The sequence below is a fragment of the Melospiza melodia genome, chromosome 1 (genome assembly GCF_035770615.1).
Source record: "Melospiza melodia melodia isolate bMelMel2 chromosome 1, bMelMel2.pri, whole genome shotgun sequence".
Lineage (NCBI taxonomy): Eukaryota > Metazoa > Chordata > Aves > Passeriformes > Passerellidae > Melospiza > Melospiza melodia.
This window is the reverse complement of record NC_086194.1, coordinates 84,658,921-84,679,909: the sequence shown is the minus strand read 5'-3', so window position 1 is coordinate 84,679,909 and position 20,989 is coordinate 84,658,921. Positions and strand designations below refer to the sequence as shown.

Sequence of the window (20,989 nt, the reverse complement as noted above, 5' to 3'; positions counted from 1 at the left end):
TGCTCAAAGTAAAAGCATACGGTACAATCACCCCTTATCAGCACTCAGGTGAGTAAAACCACTTCCTGCAGAGTTGTAATACTTTCTCCTGGGCGATTCTGAAATCCTTGCCAAATCTGTAAGCATGGCAGCTTCTCTCAAATAAATGCAACAACAGCAGTCACTTATATAATAATGATACTATCTAATAGGGATTAAATAGAGGCTGAAAATACTGTGCTGTGGTCTTGCATGCAGTGAGTTGTGGGAGGGGAACTGGAACCTGAAGATTCTGCATACACACACATACACGTGTGTGTCTGTGAGTGTGTTCATGCACATTTCCTCCTTTGTACTGCAGAAACTGGAGCAGGAGTAATGATCTTTTAAAAGCCATCCATATTCTTGTCCTTCCTGTGCTTGAGAGGCAGAAACACTTAAGGAAAATCCAGTTAACTGATGACATGAGGTTTTACCTTGAGCTTTTCAAAGATGCATGAGGTATCATCTGGAAAGCAAACACTTGCAAACAGAAATGCATTTACCCATTTCCCTTCAAATTTAAGCAGTACTCTGTATTTGAAATGCAGGCCCAGATTGAACTTGTACAGCACTTCTTGATGCTGCAGAACAGACATGGGTAGAGAGCTGCTGAGACACTGCCTCTTGCCTGCAGCAGTCACAACAAGCATTGAACATCCCTGGGTTTATAAATAGCTAGGAACAATGATTAACGATTTTACCTAGACTAATAAAGAAGAATTGATTGATAACTGGAAGGTAATCTGGGTGACAGTGATCATGAAATGGGTTTTCATTTCTAAAATGTGACAACAGTAGAGAAAGGACAACAGACTTTAAAAAAAATGAAAAAAGGAACAAAAAGCCCCCAGAAGCAAAACAAAAGAAAAGAAAAATTCACCTGAAAAAATCCAAACCAAAGCAATTTCCACTTAGAGGAAAGGTAAAAAGCACAGCCCAGTATGGCTGTTGACAAAGTTCTCTAACAACTGGAAAATTAGAAAATGATCACAGTAGAAAGTGGTAACACAATTATGGGACTAAGGGCAACTATATAGAAAAAGAAAAAACACATATTAAAATCAAAAAGGCCAAGGACCTAAAGAAACTTCAGTTAGCAAGAAACTCAAAGAGAAAACAATATATAAATGCCTTAAAAATACAAGATAACAAACAATGGAAGAGATAAAGCACCACACAAGGAAGGAAAACAAATAGCCTGACTAAAGTGTTCCTGCTTCTTTTGCATTAACCTTCACCAGAAGTGCCACTGACTGAATATTTATCAGGTACAGAACATAATCCATTTCATCAAAAAGGATAGGATAGCAACCCCAGTAAGGTGGAAGGTACATTAATGACTTAGGGCATGGTTCCTGGAAATAAGCTGGGGTAGACAGAGAGTCTACCTAATTTCCAATCCTAAAATAATTTTGGAACAAATCATCAAAGTTAATTTACAAACACACAAATGATTACAAAATAATGTTAAAAATAAACCAACAAAATCTATCCAGGTTTTTGTCAAATAGCAAATCTATCAAATTTAATCATCTTCCAACAGACCATTCCATCAAACTCCTCAGACACATCCCAGACATAATTACTCTAAAGTGGCAACATGAGGGACTAAATAAAGTCATCCTCAAGAAAAGTTTTCATTGCTATAGTTTACTGTTGTCCTAGGAAGGCACTTCACATATCTTTCTGCAGGGACTTGGCTTTCCCTTGGTTCTAGCAAGTATTTTCATTATTGTAAAATAGTGAAACACACCTGGAAGGAAGAGGCTGTAATCACTCACAGGACAAGATCAAAATCTTGAAGAACCTATTTCAGAACGTTTCTACAGTAAGAGGAAGTGCTATATTTAGGAGACACAAATCATATACATGTAGGGGAAGAATAACATTTGGGGACTGCAGTGAGCTGCAAAATGCAATGGCAATACAAAGCACACAAATCACTTTCTGAGAACTATTATTAAGGATGTTGAAAGGAAAGGGTAGGAGGCTTTTCCTAAGGAGAGCTGGACCCAGCACTGGGGCCATACTGAGGGAAAGATTTAGATAGAGGAGCAAGTCTAAAAGAACACAAAGTGTTCAAAAATTTGGAAAATAAGATTGTTGCTGAAAAGCCGAGGGAGTTGGTCTTACTCAGAAAGAGATCACTATGGGACAACTCTGTAACAGTCTTCGGATGCAGAAGGAGCTCCTCTGAAAAGAGACAGTAAATGCTCTATGTTCACTGGGAAAAGCAGGAAGAAAAAAAATCTCATTAAATGTCTAAAATGATCTGAGGCACAACTAGGAAAACTTGCTCATTAGTAGAAAAGGAAAACATTGGAAGAAGCTGTTAATGGACATGGTGGAGCCTCCTCTACAGGAGGCTTTCAGAAGGTTTCAGGAGGCTATAGCTGTATTACTGTGCTGTCAGGTATAATCAAGACAAAACCTCAGTGTGAGCAGTCAGGCTGCATGGAGGCACCTTGTCATTCCAGCCTGCTGATGATTTTTTCTGAGGAAGTTGTGACCAGAAGTCTGAAGGGCCACCTGGGGCACTCCTGCAGCAAGGGCTTGTGACACAGGGGCTGAGAACAGAACACAGTAAAGCGCTGATGGAAAATGGCAAATACCCTCACAGCTTCTATTCAAAGCAAAACATGTCATGAGCACCATCAGCTTTAGGACAGAACCTCCAATCTTAGATGGTAAGCACAATATTTTGAATTTTTATTCAAAGTTATCATGGAGTCCAACCATTAACCCAGCATTGCCAAATCCACCAATAAATCATGCCTGTAAGTGCCATACCAACAGTCTCTTAAATACCTCCAGGGATGGTGACTCAATCACTTCTCTGGGCAGGCCATTGTAATATCTGCCCCCCCATTTTCTGCAAAGAAATTTATCCTAATACCCAGTCTAAACCTACCCTGGTGCAACTTGAGGCCATTTTCTCTGGTCCTATCTCTTGTCATCAAGAGGAAGGAGTTGACCCCACCTGGCTACAGCCTCCTTTCAGGCAGTGGTAGAACACAATAAGGTCACCCCTGAAACCCATTTTCTCCAGGCTCAACAGCCTCAGCTGCTCCTTGAACAGGCTTGTGCTCCAGACCCTTCCCAGCTCCATTTCCATTCTCTGGACACACTCCAGCCCCTCAATGTCTTTCTTGAGGCGAGGGGCCCAAAACTGAACACAGCACTCAAGGTGTGGCCTCACCAGTGCTGAGTACAGGGGGCAATCACTGCCCTGCTCCTGCTGGCCACTCTGTACACACACAGGTGTCATCCTGGCTGGTGCAGGCCAGCATGCTGTTGTTGGCCCTTTGATCACTGGGCACAGACTGGCTCTTGTTCAGCCAGGTGTCAAACAGTGCCCCTAGGTTCTTTTCTGCTGGGCAGCTCTCCTGCCTCTCCAGATCCCTCTGCAGAGCCTTTCTACCCTCAGCAGGTAAATGCTCCTGCTCCTGCTGGTGTTGTGTGTGAAGTGACTGAGGGTGTCCTCAGTCCCCTTGCCCAGGTCTTGGATGAAGGTGTTAAACAGGGCTGGCCCCAACACTGAGCCCTGGGGAGCACCACGGGTGTCCAGCTGCCAACTGCATCTCACTCCATTCACCAGCACTCTCTGGGCCCAGCCATCCAGTTTTTAACCTAGCAAAGAGTGCACCCATCCAAGCTTGAGCAGCCTGCTTCTCCAGGAAAATGTGTGGGAAATGGTGTCAAAGGCTTCACTGAAGTCCAGGGGACAACATCCACAGTCTTTCATTCATCATCTAGGTGTGTCCCCTGGTAGGAATAAAGTGACTGATATTAGCTGTACATGATGCAAAGTCTTGAGCCAAAAGGTGAAACTAAGGATATGAATAATCTCATATTTGCTTTTCAGCTATCTTCCTAGTTTTGCTGACATATTCAGACCACTCTTTTCTCTTCTTCACAGAACACTTGCCCTGGAGTAAAACATGTTATGTTAGATTTCAAATTTTTCTTATCTTTATTAAAAAACAGGACCAGCGCTGTCTTGCAGCAATTGGTTTCTTATATTTGAACTGGTCTACGTACACACCTTGCACAGCATCTAGGATTCGGCCTCCAAAACCATACACAAAAAAATAAACAACGTGCTAGATGGCAACCACAGTGATAAGAGCAACATTAGCAACACTGAGAACACTTTTGGTACCAAACAAATCCAAGTTATGCAACTGATTTGAATTCATTCATAAAAACAGTTCTGTGCTTATGAGTAGTGCAGAGGTAAATTACCATTTAAGGCCAAGAGAGGGCCCCATTGAACTACATTTCCTTTGCTCACAACCCTTTAAAGTAGGAAGACTTTGAAAGATGGCAAAGGAGAAAGCAAAAGAGATAAGGAACCTGTGACAAGTGCAAGGGCACACCAGAAGAAGAAAGACATCAAAACAGAAAATGAGGAAAAAAGAACATCTCTGGCAATTTCTAGTATTCTGCCTTTATTTTCTGTAAGACTTCACAAAACAAAAACACACAAAAATAAACTATGCAAATGCAGTGATCAAGGAGCAAAAATATAGTGGAAGAAGGAAGAACATGTGGCTGGCACCCTGGGAGAAAAATCTCCTTTTGGAAAATACTGAAAAAAGTCAAAGACTCAGGACAACAGAGAGAAATTTAGCAATGTCCCATAACTGGTAAGTTGTGTACAAAACTAAGGCTTTCTGTCAGGCAAAACATATAACCCACCTTTAATTAGCTAGAGTCATATTTTCATTAAAATTTTTAAGAAAGTACTTATGCTACTGTGGGTTGCAGAAGAAAATTTAGGTCTAATCATTTCTTAGGAAGAAAAAAAAAGAAAACCCACATCATCTTAACTTAAACCTCTCCTTATTTTCTGAACCCTGGGGACCACCCTTGCTGATGTGTCCATGTGGTGTGACTGCTGCTTGTACGGCATCACTTTATATTTTTCTCCATTGTGTGCCACACAATCAAAAACATTTAATACTCTGAAGCAAAACCACTTGGATTGTGGACAAAACTGTTCTACACTTGTCTTTTTCCTTTCAGAACTACCTTCAGAAGAGGCAGCAGTTGACTTTCACAAAAGTTTCAGCCAACCAATCTCTGATGATACAGTTTTAAAGCATTTCACACCAGTGTTCCAGTAGGTTAAAAGAATTAAGAACTGCAGTCTTATGTTTTGGGAACTCGTTCAAAGCCATGAGCTCATGACAGAGGATGTCACAGCAAGGACCATAAGATGCTGGTAATCACAAAAAAGAAATTCAAAAGGATGCAAAAGAAGGCAGACATTCACACTGATGCTTAGATAAGGGCAAATTGCCATGGTGGAATAAAGAACTGACGTTTTAGAGAGGTACAGACACACTGTGAATAGCCTTCTGGATCTCAAATCTGATTTAGAAGGTAATACAAATTTGGTGGAGGCATTTCAGGTGAACTTAAACCACCACTGAAACACACAGCATTAAAGATTTCTTCAGCAAGAGCATCACTGCTTTGCTTTTTGCCATTTTTAATTTGCAAGCCTGACTCAGAGGTGTCATTTAAAGGCCTTGACAGCCCTCTACAAGATGGCAATTCCAGCTCCCCTGAAGACCAGGTTAGACCACTTAGAAGAAAAATCTTGAGGTGTCAGCAGGTGAAGACTGTTTCCAATCAGTGCATTGAGAATTCCTCACTGCCAAACAACTAACCAACCAAAAATAAAAACCAAACCAGAACAAACCAAACAAAAACGACAGCAGCAAAACTAAGAACAAAATCCCTCCAAAAAACCCCCCAAACAAACCAACAAAAAACCCCACCTACCACCAATCAAATCAACATCCCTTGCTCCCCACCTCCCCTCAAAACACCCCAAAGGGCTGAAGTGCAGCAAGCTTTCTGTACTGCACTGCCCAGGTGCAGGTACTCTGCTAACCCAGCCCCAGCCTGGATAAGGACAGTCACAAACACTGGAACACTGGTCTGCTAAACTTCCACACCCGAATTCAAGTTAGGTTGAAACAAATCTCTTGCTGAATATTTTTGCTAACTTTTAACCAAGTAACATGGAACTCTAAAAACATCTCCCACCAGGTACCTTCATTGTGAAGGAGGGAATATTTTGGAGCACCTTGTTTATGCATCAGACAAAACATTTTTCCCAGGCTCTGAGGTTTGTGCTGCCCATGTGCAAACCAAGACACCTGAGTGCAATGTCAGGTTCTCCACAGCACCAGTGAGATAAGCCACACAGATCAGCTCCTTCTTCCATGTGCTGCCAGCCTTGGCAGTGTCAGCACAGAGTGCCACTCAGAAAGGTTTCATAAGCAGCAATGTAAACTTTACTCTTTCATATGAAAATACCAGTTAATAAAAAGGATTGTAAAGCATGCTCTATATGGACTTCCCATGTATCAATTTTTATTTTTTCCTTCTTTTAATCACTGAAAATTAACTCCCTGCTGCTCCAGAGGCTTCTTTCAAGGATCACCACGTTCGATCTACACCAAGCAGTGAAAAAAGGAGCTTAGAACCTTAAAAGCCTTTTTTTCCCACGTGTCCACAGCAGAGAACAACTTATTACCTGTTTCCTTAAGTCCTGAGCCGATCTGTGAAGAGTGTGGTGGTTGTTAGCCGTGAGCCCTTTCGTAGAGGAGCCAGTGTTTGTAGTAGCGTGGTGATTAGCAGCAGCCTGGTCTTTTCGACTCTCAGCCTTATGTTCGCTGTTCCTCTCCTTCCCTGGGGTGGCCTCTTTGCTTTTGTGTTTCTGAGCAGGTTCTTTCTCCTTCGATGATTTGCTGGACCCATTGAAAACTGAGAAGAGAGAAAATCAGGTTATTAAGGGGGAAAAAAAGAAAAGAAAAAGTTTGCAAGACCAAACACTTCATTCAAAAAATCGCAATTTTCTCTGCTCTCAGTGTTGGATATTTAGTGAATGCCTTTGTACATCTAAAGTTAAATCAATATAGAAATAGCACTACTTTGCATATTTCTTTAGATGAACAGATTTACTACAGTATTTCCTCTGCTTGTTAGCACACATTATCTTCAATATCCAAATTAAAACATACAAGGTATATTACTGTTTTGACTGACCTAGATTTAGAATTATGAGTTTGATTTTTACTTATGACAGTTTTAATTATATTTTTTTGCTCTTGCAGTGAGGGAATTCTAAACATAACCTAAACAGAAAAAAGGCTTATTTTTATACCAATGTAAAAGAAAGGAGACGTTCCATGAAAAAGCATGTTTTGTTTTCATCAGTACCCGAACTGCTGAATCAAACTGACAGCAGTTTGCCTATAGCAAACAAGCTGCAAATAGAAAAAGGTACTTCTGCAAAGAAAGGAAAATACTAAAACCATTTTGGAACATGTGACATGAAGTAACACCAGGACCTATGCTGAGCTCCATAACCTTATAATAAAGGGATAAGAAAGTGTGGAACAGACGCCTTCTTTTTGGTACAATAAATATTATGTGAATATATACAAACAAGTTTTGTTCCTGTCTCTCTGCTGAATTTATTTAAGAAGAGTCAATGCTCTTCTGTTGTCAGGGAACATGGAAAGCTGAAGCTAAAAAAAAAAAAAATCACATCACATTTCTCTGTTTGTTAATCAGAAATGTGCTGAATTCATGTCAGTGATGCACCCTCTTCAGTGGAGCACTTGACAGAGGTCCCCAAGACTTGTAATCCAACATCCACAATGGCAAATGCCTTCCTGCCTTTTGCTCTTGATTTCTACCCCTGTCTTTCTTTGACAGTTTAGGAAAGGATGCAAACAAGAAACTTCATAAATACTTAATAGCACAACTATGTGAACATTTTATTTATTACACACAACATACACCATCTGTTTGGGAATAGTAACTAAATGCACAAAGTTACTCTTTTCTTGTGAAATGAAAGCCTTCTTTTGTCACTAAAGGTGATATTCCTACAACACACACCCTATCTAAGTTGTGAAGCTTAGCTATCTCTACAGATGTAGAGTATTAACAGTAGGAGCAGCAGTAAGAGTAGTAATAAAAATCACAATCCTGCTGGACAGAAGAGGGGCAGCTGAGCTGCTTTTGAGCCCACCCTACACCTCCAAACCTTCCCAAGCAGCTATCCAGCTTCCCACAGCCAGAGCCCCAGCAAACTGTTGACAAATTTAATTTTCAGGTCACTTATCATATTTTCAGTTCCCTTATCATATTCAGTCAGTCATAAGTGTTGAAGCTGATTACTTAAAAAAGAAAGATCTATGATTGCTTTTCCTCCTCTCTTCCTTCCCACTTGCAGAAACGGAGTAAGAATGAGAGAAAAGCTGTCAGCAGTGGAGTCACCACAAATTTCTCCATGGTTCTGTCACTCCTGAGCTCAGGAGCAACTGGTGCTGCCCCAGCCAGCCAAGGATTTCTCAGTGATATCTGCAAAAATCACGTAACCCTTTGTGTCTCATTTCCAGTGACGGAGCTGATAATAATTGCCAACCCCTCTCGGGAAGTACATGACAATACATTCATCCTCCTTTGGAAGGAATTCTCACATCAGATGGAAGGCACTACAGATGCACAAAGCATGACTATTTATTTTTAATAGAACAAACAACCAATGGCAGCTTTGTTAATATGTATTTTATCATTTAGAGTGATATCTTCCTTGGAAGGGAACAAATCGTATATACTGATCTGCTCCTACAGAAACATTCAAGTCAGAGAGATTAATTTTCTGTAATCAGTTGCCACTTTAAAAATCGAAGATTACAAAAACAGAAAACACAGCCAAAAAACCAAATTGTGCACTTCTCAGGTTCACAAAAAAAAAAAAAAAAAAAAAAAAAAGTAAGAAAAAAAGAAGGGGGAAACATGAGACAAGGTATATTTTATATGCAACAGCTCATTAAATTTAAGTGTCGTGGGAACCCTGCCAGTTTTACCCTCTGAGTAATTATCTTTTGTCTTAATTTGTAAGATTCTTGAAAGGGGGAAGAGAAATATAGGAGGAAAAAAATGTTCAGTCTCACAGGAAAAGCTTAAAAAGCTAGTGTCTGAAAACACAACAAAGGGAGATGTAGATGCAAAACAGTTTTTGCCACACTGTCTTCCAGTTAAACAGTAGACGGTATCAGATGGTATCAGTTTCTATAAAAATCAGTATTTGTTTCTTGCAACACCTAGATTACTGTTATATCCAGCTACTTTATATTCAGCTATAAAACCTTTCTGCAATAGTAAGTTCTGAAAAATTCACAAACATACACATCATTCACATCATGTGAGCAACTATCTAAATGCTGACTTGATTAATTACAAAATGCTATTGCAAGCCAAGCATTATGGGGTGGAAAAAATCCCCAATACTATGATTTTCCTCCTGTCTCACTAAAAATATTGAAGCAAGTTATTTACACAATAAATTTATTTAGTACAATACATAGTTAAACTCTGGCCCCAACAGCTAGTATGACAGTTAAGAGAAAAAATGTATCACAAAAAAAAGACCAATCCCCCTCAAAAAAATCTTGTTGTGTAAGTGCAACTGATAATAAGCCAGCAACACCCACTTTTTAAAGGAGAGAAAACAATAACCCCAAAAACCTCTGCAATAAATATTACTGAGACCAAATTTGTTTTAACAGTGAAATTATTACCAATTCTTTTGTGCCTTCTTATGCAGCAAATGGCATTCTCCTTCACATCTGCCAACTCCTAAATATTTCTGAAGCACTCAGAAAATCAGGAAAGGTGTATGCTGTGCTTTATGAACCCTTGAGAGGTGTGTTCCAGGAAAATCTCCCATGTTAGAAATAAGTCTGACATGCCAATATCCAATGTTCTGTTCCCATTCACTTTAGATCCTTACTAAAGAGCAGTCAATAAAGGTTCCACCCTTGAAGCAATAATTTCACTAAAAGACAGAAAGACAAAAAAAGAAGTCCAACCTACACTAGTGGTGGAACTTGCATTCCTGAAGCAGAAATGATGTGTAGTCTTGAATTATGACTATTTTATATATTTGTTTATATTTTACATATATATTTTATATACAGCAGCTGCCTTACTCTGTATTTCCAGAACAGCTTTTAGTTAAAGGTAAGAAGCACTACTAACAAGTAATTAAGAGTGTAAGTAAATTATTAGTGTTCAGACACTCCAGATAGAATAAATGGGTATCATTATACTTGTATCCATTTGAATGCTTATTCTCAAAATGCTGCGTCCTCCAAAGCTATTATTACTATTAAACTGAAACAATAAGAGTCCCACAGTGAAATACTTGCGGGTCTTTTGGTTAGCAGGGGTGATCAAATGCAAAGAAACTGAACCACTACATTCAAAACTCACAAGCACTGGGGGTTTTAAAACCACTGATATAATTTACAGCAGCAGAGTAAAACCTTATGGCAGGCATGATCCCCATGGATGCATCACAGTGCTCCCTGCATCGGGGGAACCAGACCCCGGGCACCAATATTCACCCAGGATCCCATACTGGGACTTTGGGGTATCTCATTTGAAACTGTGATAAAGAATCCCTGCACAAACCAATGCAAACTGTGCAAATTGTGCCTGTATTAGGTGCAGCTAATGTCTAAAAAAAATTTTTGGTCAAGTAAAGCCACAGATGTGCTCAATTACTACAGATTAACTAAGCATTTACTACAGGAATTGACACGGTAGTGGGCGATAAACATAATGTGTTTTCAGCAATTTTCGGAAGTATTCCTACAAATTAATTTGCACACAAACACTTCACAGGATCCAGCCAGCCAACCATTCAGAAGCTAATTTATAATATGCACAATAATCAGGCTTTCACTGTGCAGGCAGCAGAATTACTGGATTGGGTTCAGTCAGCTATTGACTCCGTGGACAAAGCTTTGTTTCCCAAGCTCTCCTGAAGGTTATTCCTGCACCTGATATGCTTTATACTTGGGATAACTGGGGATGTTTAGTATGGACTGCAGAGTACAGAACCCTTTTGCTGCGTGCCAGTGGCTGGGAGATGAAGGCATGGACCATACACGTACACATGTGCTGCATGTTGCAGAGCTTGCACTGCATAAAGCAAGTGATTGCACATTCATAAAACCATCCAGAAAACAGAGGGGAGATAGAAGTGAAAGGGAGAAGTTTTGTTTTTAGAAGGAGAAAAGGGAGCCTTGCCAATATTGTGAACCCGAGCCAGCTATTCCAGTGCAAGCCTCATGTTGTTACATACATCATGTTTGGGAAGAGATGTAGTATTAATCAACTTTTTGGCACAGAGTATCTGTTACTGTACAAAAACATTCTTGCTCTGGCTTTAATTCAGTTCTAAGTCACTGTGAAAACATTTACGTGGCTCTCAAACCGTGTTAAAGGACCCAGGCAATAATTCTTTTCCCTTCCCAGAGGAACCAAAACAACCTTATACTTCCACAAAACACAGTATTTTAATACTGCCAATTGTTTTCCTTAAATGTTGGGTATGTTCTGACTTCCATAAATCATTTCCAGGGATAGAAGCTGTCTTCTGGAGCCCCCCAACATGCTCTGCCTACTCAGAGTCAGGAGCAAAGGTGTACTTCAGAAGAAAAGGCCAGCACCACATCATATGAAAACATGCGGTATTGCTCTTTCTGCACTTCCCAAGCCCTAATGCAACACCACTCAATTTCTCAGTGGACAACACCGCACGAAAATTTCCATAGCTGCACGCTAGCAGGAGTCAAACAGGAGAGCCATGGCAGCGGGGTAACACTGAATTTGTTTTTTGACACCATCAATAACACAGCTCAAGCTCTGCACGCACAGGAATATATTGGGCCACCGGGAGAAGCGTTATTGGTATGAGACACCGCGCCACCGCTTGCAAAAATTCAATACCAAGTGTCTCGTCTCAGCACAAATTCATTACTCTCACCTAACCATTACGACACAAACAACATCAAAAGGGTCACTCACTAGGCAGCAAGTCCATACAAGAAGTGTCTGTCTGTTATCACAAGTCTTGCACCAGGATAACAATTCAATTTTTTTTTTTTTGAGCAACTTCCAGCTCCCCTATTCTTCTCCACAGGTCATACATCTCGCTACTGAAAAACCGCAAATCCCCAAATGTGTTGTGCCTTATTTGCATATTTAAGTATGCAAATTACTGCAAACCGGGTAATTTTCGTGTTACATATTTTTGCAGAAAAATTAAATGTGCAAAAATGTTTATTGCAACAATTACTGGTTCCATGGTCTTTCAACAAAAGGCTGTAAATCATCAAAATAATTGCCTACCCATTAACTATTGCAGCACCCTGCCTGAAATTTTCTCATTCTTTAAAATATATTTTTCTTCTAGATGTTTACCTCTTCAGGATTAGTTTCACTAAAAATTATGTACAAGCCTAAGGCTCTGTCTCATGTACCCACCCACAAATACCAAATTTAGTTAAAACCAAAACTAAATAAAGAACTCCAACCATAAACCAGAATTTTCTCACAGCACACTCAAACAGTAATGTATATAAAAGATGTGCCATTCAAGCCCAAGATGCAGAAATGCTGCATTGAACTATACCCTGAAATAAGAAAAAAAGCTATCTACAATCTTTTCCTGCCTCATCTTCATACTACTACACATGTAAGGAAATTACTCTGCTAAATTATCCATTGCAAATTGAGAAGTGAAACGTTCTGTGTTTCTGGTAAGTGAGTAGGACAGCACTGAAGCAGAGTATAGTGTTTCTAGCAATGCTTGCTTACTATGCACTACTGCCAGGTCTGTTTTGAAATTTGAGCCCCAAGCGAGGAAAAAAAAAAAAAAAAGAAGCATCTCTGTAATTTTCTCCCCTGCCCATTTCAGGCAAAAGGCATGCAGAGCAGTTTGTATCTCGTCATGTTAACAAAACACAGCATAATCCAGCAACCATTTCTGACCATGTAGGTTTTGCTGACACACTGAAACTGGGTTTACCCCCACTAAGGACACCAGACCCGCCCTTCATGAAAAAGTTTGGTTACAAATAATGATGGTTAATTCTGTTTTCCTAAAAGTAAATTAGAACTTAATTGTCTGTCTCTGGCATCCAGAGACAACAGGACATTCCAGGTATGCTGGCCTAGCGCACTCCTCTCTGCCCTTGAGCTGCTGTGCTAGTGTGAGAGATATCTAATTCCCCAATCACTCTTCCTAAGAAAATTAGCCAACCATTATTAGAGGAACTGCAGCCTGCTGCATGCAATGTCTAAGTTGCTACACAGCTGTATCTGCGTATGCTGCTCCTCCTGAGGCACTTTTCCAGCCCACAAGCCCTTTCAAGTAGAGTGATGCCTATCCTCCTTTGCTCCTGAGATGGGACCGATAACCCAACAACTTCCCAGCTCCACCTTCCAGCTCTCTATCACAGCCTGCCTAGCAAAACACTTGGCACCTGCAAACATTCTTCTTCAGGAGCCTGCAGAGAAAACTTGCCATTGTGCCACAGAATGAAATCAAACTAGAATTTATTTAGCTGCGAGGAATTCAAAGAATTAGGTTTAAAGGAACAAAGACCTAAGTCTACCCTCTTACCTACCACTTGGAATTTCCTCTGAGCAGTGGAGAGATGCAATTTAGAACCAATATCACCCTGGAAAGACTTGCACACTCCCTTTTACACACTCCCATGAATGCAGGAGATAAACACTTCTCCCGCCAAGCATTTCACTTTGCTCTTTTACAGCTGGATGTGTGTGCAGCACATCAGCAGCACTAGGAAAGGAGGGTGAAAAGGTAACAATTTGATGCTTTAAATGTATCTGTGTAAGCAGTAAGGCTGGAAGGCAACAAGTCAGTTGAGCCAATTATTTCATCTTGTGCCGCAAGCTATGCCACGCGCTATACGTGCTTCCCATTCCCACTCAGGCACTCTAGATTGAGTTAGCTCTCCAAAAGGTGGCTCAACAGGCTCAGTTATAACAAATAGTTTGGTGTGCAACCTTATAATACCCCATATTGGCGTCAGAAGAGGATATTGACAAATGACTTTGCCCAGAAAAATTGTTGGCCCCCACTGAGCAGAAAGCAATCATTTGACACTGTCTAATGACATTAATCAAGCTCTGAACTTTTGTTGTTGTGTGTCATAGCAAATGCTTAGCATTTTCAGGTCCAAAGTGCTTGAGTAGACATTGTATATTAAAAACAAAAGACTTTAATTCATTAAAAATAGACTCTCACGCTAGATTAAGTTCATTTGCTGCACCCGTCCCTGGTCTGCCTTTGTGTGTGGTCTCATTTAAAACAGACACACAGGAACCAGAACCTACTTCATTCACATGAAACAAAAATACTATTGGCTGTCAACCAACATAACAGACACTGAAGAATGGGAATACCCCTGGGTAAGGAAATTTTAATTAAAAAAAAAAAAAAGAGAGAGAGAAGAAGAAAAAAAGAAATTACAATGACGAAGGAGAAGCAGCTGCCTTCTCTGGGAATTCCTGTTTCTTCACCTTTGTCAAAACATCTCACATTGTCTCCTATGTATTTTATAAAGGTCTTTTGCAGCTCTATTAAAGCAGCAGCTTCATTTACACTCTCTCTGATCTATATTGATAAAGATTATGAAGCCATTATATGGCTCATTATGTTTGCCTTTACTTACCCCCAATTAAGATTTCAGGTGTCTCTGGTTTTGAGCTAATTTCAAAGTGGCTGCCATCAGGGACATTCTCATAGAACACCATCAGCTCCTTTTGCAGTGATATATCACATTTAAAACTCTAAAGGAACAGTTCTATTACGTGCAGCCTCCTTTTCCATATGCAGAGTTTTGTGCCTCTTATTTTGGGGCGGTTACTTAGAAATCTATCCTAAGTGCCAAATTTTGATCTATGACTGGTAAAGCATTAAAGCTCCTGGTCACAGCTGACAGCTGAAATGCTATTAGGCACAACATCCCCTTGCAATTATCCACAAATCATTCACAAAAAGTGAGTTTTTGAGCTTGAGTATGCATTAAAAACAGATTCAGATGCAGTCATGAAAAAAAAATTTGGCATATGTTACAAAGGCACCTTTTATAGCAAACTCCCTTTTGAAAGACAGAGATGAGGATCAGCATCAGTGAAGTAATTGGGATTTACTAATCTCTTCTTTGGAGCAAGGTAGCATGAAAGAACAAACAGAGCAGGCACAGATCACCTCTGAAAAAGTGCACTGTGAAGAGACCTTCCTCTCAGTCCTCCTACTAAAAGGAGAAGAGCTGAAGGGGCAGTCACCAGAAAGAAAGATTCTCATGGAAAACTAATAGTGAGGAAGGGAACAGAGAGCATAGGCTACATTTTGAAACTATGTCAGAGAGAGATAGCACAGTTACGAAACAAGAGCTCCTGCTGGAGCAAAAACCACATCACACAGGAGGCTGGCAGGGGAGCATTACAGCAGGCTCAAGAAATTTTCAGCACAGCTTTAAATCTTCCATTATACAGTAGGCAATGTTGCGATATGTGTGGATCCATTTTTCAAGATACGGCACGAGGACATCGTGACACAATTACTGTGCAATTAATGCAGCTTTTGCTGATTTGCAGAGAAATAACTGACTTGAAAAAGTTTCTGCCATAAAATTTTTCAATCAACAATATGAATGTGGTATCAACCTACTGCAAGTGTGGTCTCAATACTGCATAAGAAAAATTAAGTGTTGCCCCGGCACGCATTTTGATAACACTTATGAATGCTTATATTTAACTTTGATCAAATAAAGTCATTCTAAATTAAACATCAGTCTCACAAAAGCCAGAGAGCGTGTCTGTGTGTACCTATATAAATACATCCCACAGAATGACAGGATTTTTTAGGTTGGAAAAGATCTTTAAGATCATTGAATCTAACCACAAACCTAACACAGCCAAGTCCACCACTAAAACATGTCCCTCAGTGCCACATCTACATGACTTTTAAGTACCTTCAGGGATGGTGACTCAACCACTTCCCTGGGCAGACCTGACAAACCTTTCAGTGAAGAAATTCTTCTTAATGCCCAATCTAAACCTTTCCTGGTGACTTGAGGCCTTTTCCCCTGGTCCTATTGCTTGTTACATGGAGAAGAGACTGACCCCCATGTCAGTATGTACATATATGTGTGTGTGTGTGTGTAATTCCAGCCCTGCAGTAGTTCTACCACACAGTTCAGACTGTCAGAAGAAAGAGGTTAAAGCACAAGATGCTAAAACTGCATCTTATTCCACCACTTTTTCAATCAGACCCAGAAGGACAGAAAAGGACTGAGCACATTCAGCTCATAAATTTCTTTACTGGGGGGTGCAGGAGAACAGCACTACTTAGGACCTACCTTGCCCATTTGTTACGTGTTTATGCGTTTTTCCTTTCCTAGGGGTTGACTGGCATGATGATGAAGCATTGTTTGTGGCTGTTTTTGTGTCCTCTGTCTCCTCCTCCTCCTCTTCTTCATCCTCATCATCCTGAGAGCTTCCAAAATATACCATGTTGCTGGGCAGGGCTGGAGAACCTGATCATTATAAAGAAATGGCTCATTAGCATCATCACATTTGCTTACTGCACTAGCCATACTGATCACAACCTATTTGAGTGTCCTCCACAGCAAGGGGAGAGTGGGACTCAGAGCTGGGAGGTCAGACCAGTGCATGATTAACTAGAGGGTTTTTATTTATTAGTTTTAACCAACAGGATATGCATGGTCTTGAAAAGCAGGGTTCTCCCCCCCTCAAGCACATTCTAGTCATACTTCAGACGATCAGTCTTGCTATAAGCCCTAATTAATAACTCTGTGTATTCAGAAAAGGACTAATGCATGTGCTTAATTTCAAATGTGTGCTCAAGTGCCTTGCTGAAATCTTAACTCACAACTAGAAGCTTACAGCTTTTCCAAACAGAAGAAAAAAAGAGCAAAAAAGCAGTCTACACCTCAGTGATATTTCTAAGTTATCATCACAATAAAGCATTTAAATTTCACAATACTTTGCAGACCTCTACAATATTGCACACAATATTTTGCAGAATTCTGCAGAAAAAAACAAAGAGAAAAGCGAAGACATTGAGAAGTTTATTTGCATGGAGGATTCCTGGCAAAGGCAAAAAGCGAGGAAAGGTCTTCTGATTCCCTGTGTGCTCCTCTTGAGGATGCTGCTTCTCATCTCTTGACTACTTTTCCCATGATGGTCCCATGACTTTTAAATGTACAAATACTGCTGACAAATAATGGGCACCTTCTCATGAGCTCAATTTCACTTTCTACTTCAACATGAGCCCCCTGTCCATCCCCCAGAGGTGTCCAGGGAGCCTTCTAGCTATTACCAAATTAAAAATTATTTTAAAAGAAAGGAAAAAGTATAGTCACACACTTGGATAACAGCAACTTCATTTACTTTCCTGCTGCTAAATAAAACAAAAGGACAAAGAGAACTGGGCTAGAGACCAACACAAGGTAGTGGCTATTTGACTGGTGCTTCCTTAGGAAGCACTTCTGGCTTCAAGCTCTTCAGAAATCCAATTCTGTGTTTGGTTTGCTTTTGAGCTGTTGGTGTTGCCACTGCCAACAACTAACTATAGCTTATTTTTGATTGCATATTTCTGCTTCGACCAGGGTTGTACAAAATACTCATAACTGTAAAAATCACTTTTTAATTAATGAATTATCTAAATATGACAGAAAACCAGGGATAGGCTGTTTCTGCAATGAATCATCCATTCCTAAATATACTGGTTTTGATTGGGATGGAGTTAATTTTCTTCATAGTAGCTGGAACAGGGCTATGTTTTGGATTTGTGCTGGAAGCAGAGTTCATAACACTGGGATGTTTCAGCCATTGCTGAGCAGTGCTTGCATGGTATCAAGGCATTTTTTGACCCTGTTTTTCATGCTGCTCTACCAGCAAGCAGGCTGGGGTGCACAAGGAGCTAGAGGGGACACAGACAGGATAACTGGCCAAAGGGATATTCCAGACCATAGGACTATTCTCAGCAATAAGAGCTGGGGGAAGAAGAAGGAAAGTGGGGACATCCATCCAGTGTTACACCATTTGTATTCCCAGGTAAGCATTTTATGTAATGGAGCCCCTCATCCTGGGGATGGTTAAACACCTGCCTGCCAAAAGTGAGTAGCAAATGAACTCCTTGTTTTGCTTTGCTAGGATGTTTGCTTTGCCTAATAAACTGCTTTTATCTCAATCCATGAGTTTTCTTACTGAAAACTGACCCTTCCAATTCTCTCCTTCATCCCACTGAAGGCTTAGCCCCCACCTGTAAAGATGTTAGAGAGGCTTTTGGCCTCTCTAACAGCCCCTTTGGAACTGTGGCTGCCTTGGGGAGAAGCAGACAGAAACTCCTCATCAGCATCCCGTGCTGTGTGTCAGTGGAAACCCTGGGACAGCCAGGATAAACATTACAGCAGCATTGAGGGCATGATGATTCTTCCCCCTAAAATTGTGCATTTTTCCACCCAACCTAGCCAGGAATGTGTGGACACATACAGTTATCCTAGGGGAAAGGGCTTTTGGATGACACAGCTCTCCTGTTTGTATAGACTAATGACCAAATTATGACTGCTGACATATTTCACAGCATGGAAGCTGCAGCAATTTACAGAAACAAAAAACCTTCACATTTCTTATGCAAGCCCAGAACTTTCTGGCACAGTCTAAGCAATCAAACATAGTAGGTAAGAGGTGCTGAGAGGCACATTAATTCTTCTGCTCGTAGGGGAGTTTTAAGTCTGATCCGCAACTAACTAGAAGACTCTAAAATAGTTACTCCTAAGACAGTGCTGCCTGAAAAATAAACTGTTTTTTTCTTCCATCTAGGCGCCCGAATGTGTAGTATGGATTCAGAAACTGTAGGCAAGTGCATCAGTTCTTGTAAGAATCTGAAGTCTGACACCATCTGACACCACTGTGCATTAACAAATGGTGGCATAAAAGAACCTTACTGTTTGGTAAGGTTCCCTCAAAATTAGATTCAAACACAGACTGAAATCCCCCTATTATAATTAAAGAAATAGTCAGAAAAGTTATTCTTCTGAGACACTAAAATAGGAGTCTAGATATAATGTCTGTTCTCTCAGCTTCATCTTCCTTGGAATTCCACATCTCTGAGATTTTTTGGCAGCTGCTTTAAACAGCAACCAACAAAAATGTATCATCTGCAATGCAAATGTCGTTATTACAATAGCAATCTTTTTTCTCTTTCTTCTTAAAGCAGAGAATAAAACACTATGTCAGACTGTTTAGAAAGTAGGGAGAGTCTTACCCAAGTTCGAGAGCAGGCACAAACTTCACCTAACTCCTGGTATTCAATCTCTGTAATCTCAGGGCATAAATCTCCTGTCAGAATGACAGTTTTTAATTCTTTCCAATCGAGAACTACGAACAACAATGGTTAAACTGCATTCCTGGGACAGCTGGGACTGTTTGGGAAGTACATTTCCAGAGAAATTAGACTAGCAACATCCAATAACACAGGAGAGTCCTGCTAACGCTCACTTTACTGATCTAAGTGCTCTGCAATATGAGACCTTGGAGAAAAAAGCTGGCGTTCAAGTCTGGGTCTCCTCCCCTCCTTCCCACCAGCTTTTCCTACATATTTATTAAATTTGACTTGCCAAACAGAAAGAAAGGAAAAAAAGTCTGGACTTGCACATCTTTGTTCTATGTAAGCATTGTTGTGGATGGAAGACTGAAAGACATTTAAAAGCTCTGAATTTTCTTGCTTAATTTTTGTATTGGAACTACTTTTATCCTCATCTTTTATAATACTAGTTCAGTTCTGGAATAGCCTCAAATAATTTGTTCACAAATATGTGTTGAACTGGTAAAACCACTTTCACTTTAAGCCTATGTAGCTAAACATGTCCAAAAGGCTAAGAAAACACTGGTTTAAAATATTGAAACATGCTGGCCAAGCTCAAGACGCTGCAAATTCCCTTTATGAGCAAACTGAATGAAAGACATGCCTGTAAGTACACTGTGATTTCATTCAAGCTGAAATGATGACAATTATGCTTATTAAACAACACCTAACATGTGATGGTTTATGTGCACTGCTGGTTTACACCAAGGAAAGAGCTGGGCAACTCCCCCTAAGACTCCTCTTATGGAAATAACACTCAAGACTTCTCACAACTGATGAAACAACAAAACTCATATGAATGAAACTGAACTCTGAAGAGTGGAAGCTATGTAATCACTCATCTTCTTCAATATTGTGTAATAATGATTCCTGTCCTAAATATCCCTCATTCTCTCTGAGATCAGATAGGGATGTGTATGTGATGCCCCATTTGTTACTCAAAGCTACTGATTTATATAAATAATATTAAGAAGTGTTACTGTAGCTATAAATGTTCTAGACCATTGGAAATCTGAAGAAGAATGTGTGCTCAAGAGATGATTGGTTTTTTCCCAGCTGTAGCAATTGGTCAAATAAAATATATTATCCTTCCTCAAAAATATGTCTGGTCTTCACTGCAAGGTAAGACCATGGTGGTTTTCCTTACAGACAGACTTTGTTGAGAGTTGTTGCTCTCAGGTTACTCCATGTGTAACAGATATTTACCATGAAAATGATGTATGACAGCCAGATCATAAAACTCCTCCAAAATGGCAAGAGAATAAGGAAAACTGCAGGTTCAGCAAACACATCTGTACACACACACTCACAGAACACAGCATTGTAGGGGCTTTCTTGATATGTAAAATTCACATATCACTATTCTACACATTTATCTCTTCATGGACACACTCAGCAACAGAAACCCATGGGGCAGCAGCTATGCTGGTTCCCTCTTGCACATATTTCCCAGCCAGGCAGTAAGAGTAAATAAAGATGAGCAACCATCCCTCCTCTTCCTCTTGCCCTCCCCAGCACCAAAGTGTGATTCTCAAAGCCTACCAAGGGTAGTATGAAGAGTGACTCTGGAAATAATAACCAACAGCAAAAAAGAAGAGCGGCAATGCCACGAATGAAGGGCAGCATCTGTGCCTGGGAGGTGGTGCCTGCCAGGTCTCA

At 40.3% G+C, this 20,989-nt stretch overlaps 1 protein-coding gene across 1 annotated transcript in view; it reads right to left on the bottom strand.

Moving 5' to 3' along the window:
* Positions 1-20,989, bottom strand: part of JARID2 (jumonji and AT-rich interaction domain containing 2) — a 210,418-nt gene that overhangs the window by 29,130 nt on the left and 160,299 nt on the right. The window contains exons 5-6 of the mRNA XM_063160161.1: positions 16,299-16,475; positions 6,575-6,804 (exon numbers count right to left, since the gene is read on the bottom strand). Coding sequence (XP_063016231.1) covers positions 6,575-6,804; positions 16,299-16,475 — 407 coding nt within the window. The remainder of the gene's footprint in view (positions 1-6,574; positions 6,805-16,298; positions 16,476-20,989) is intronic.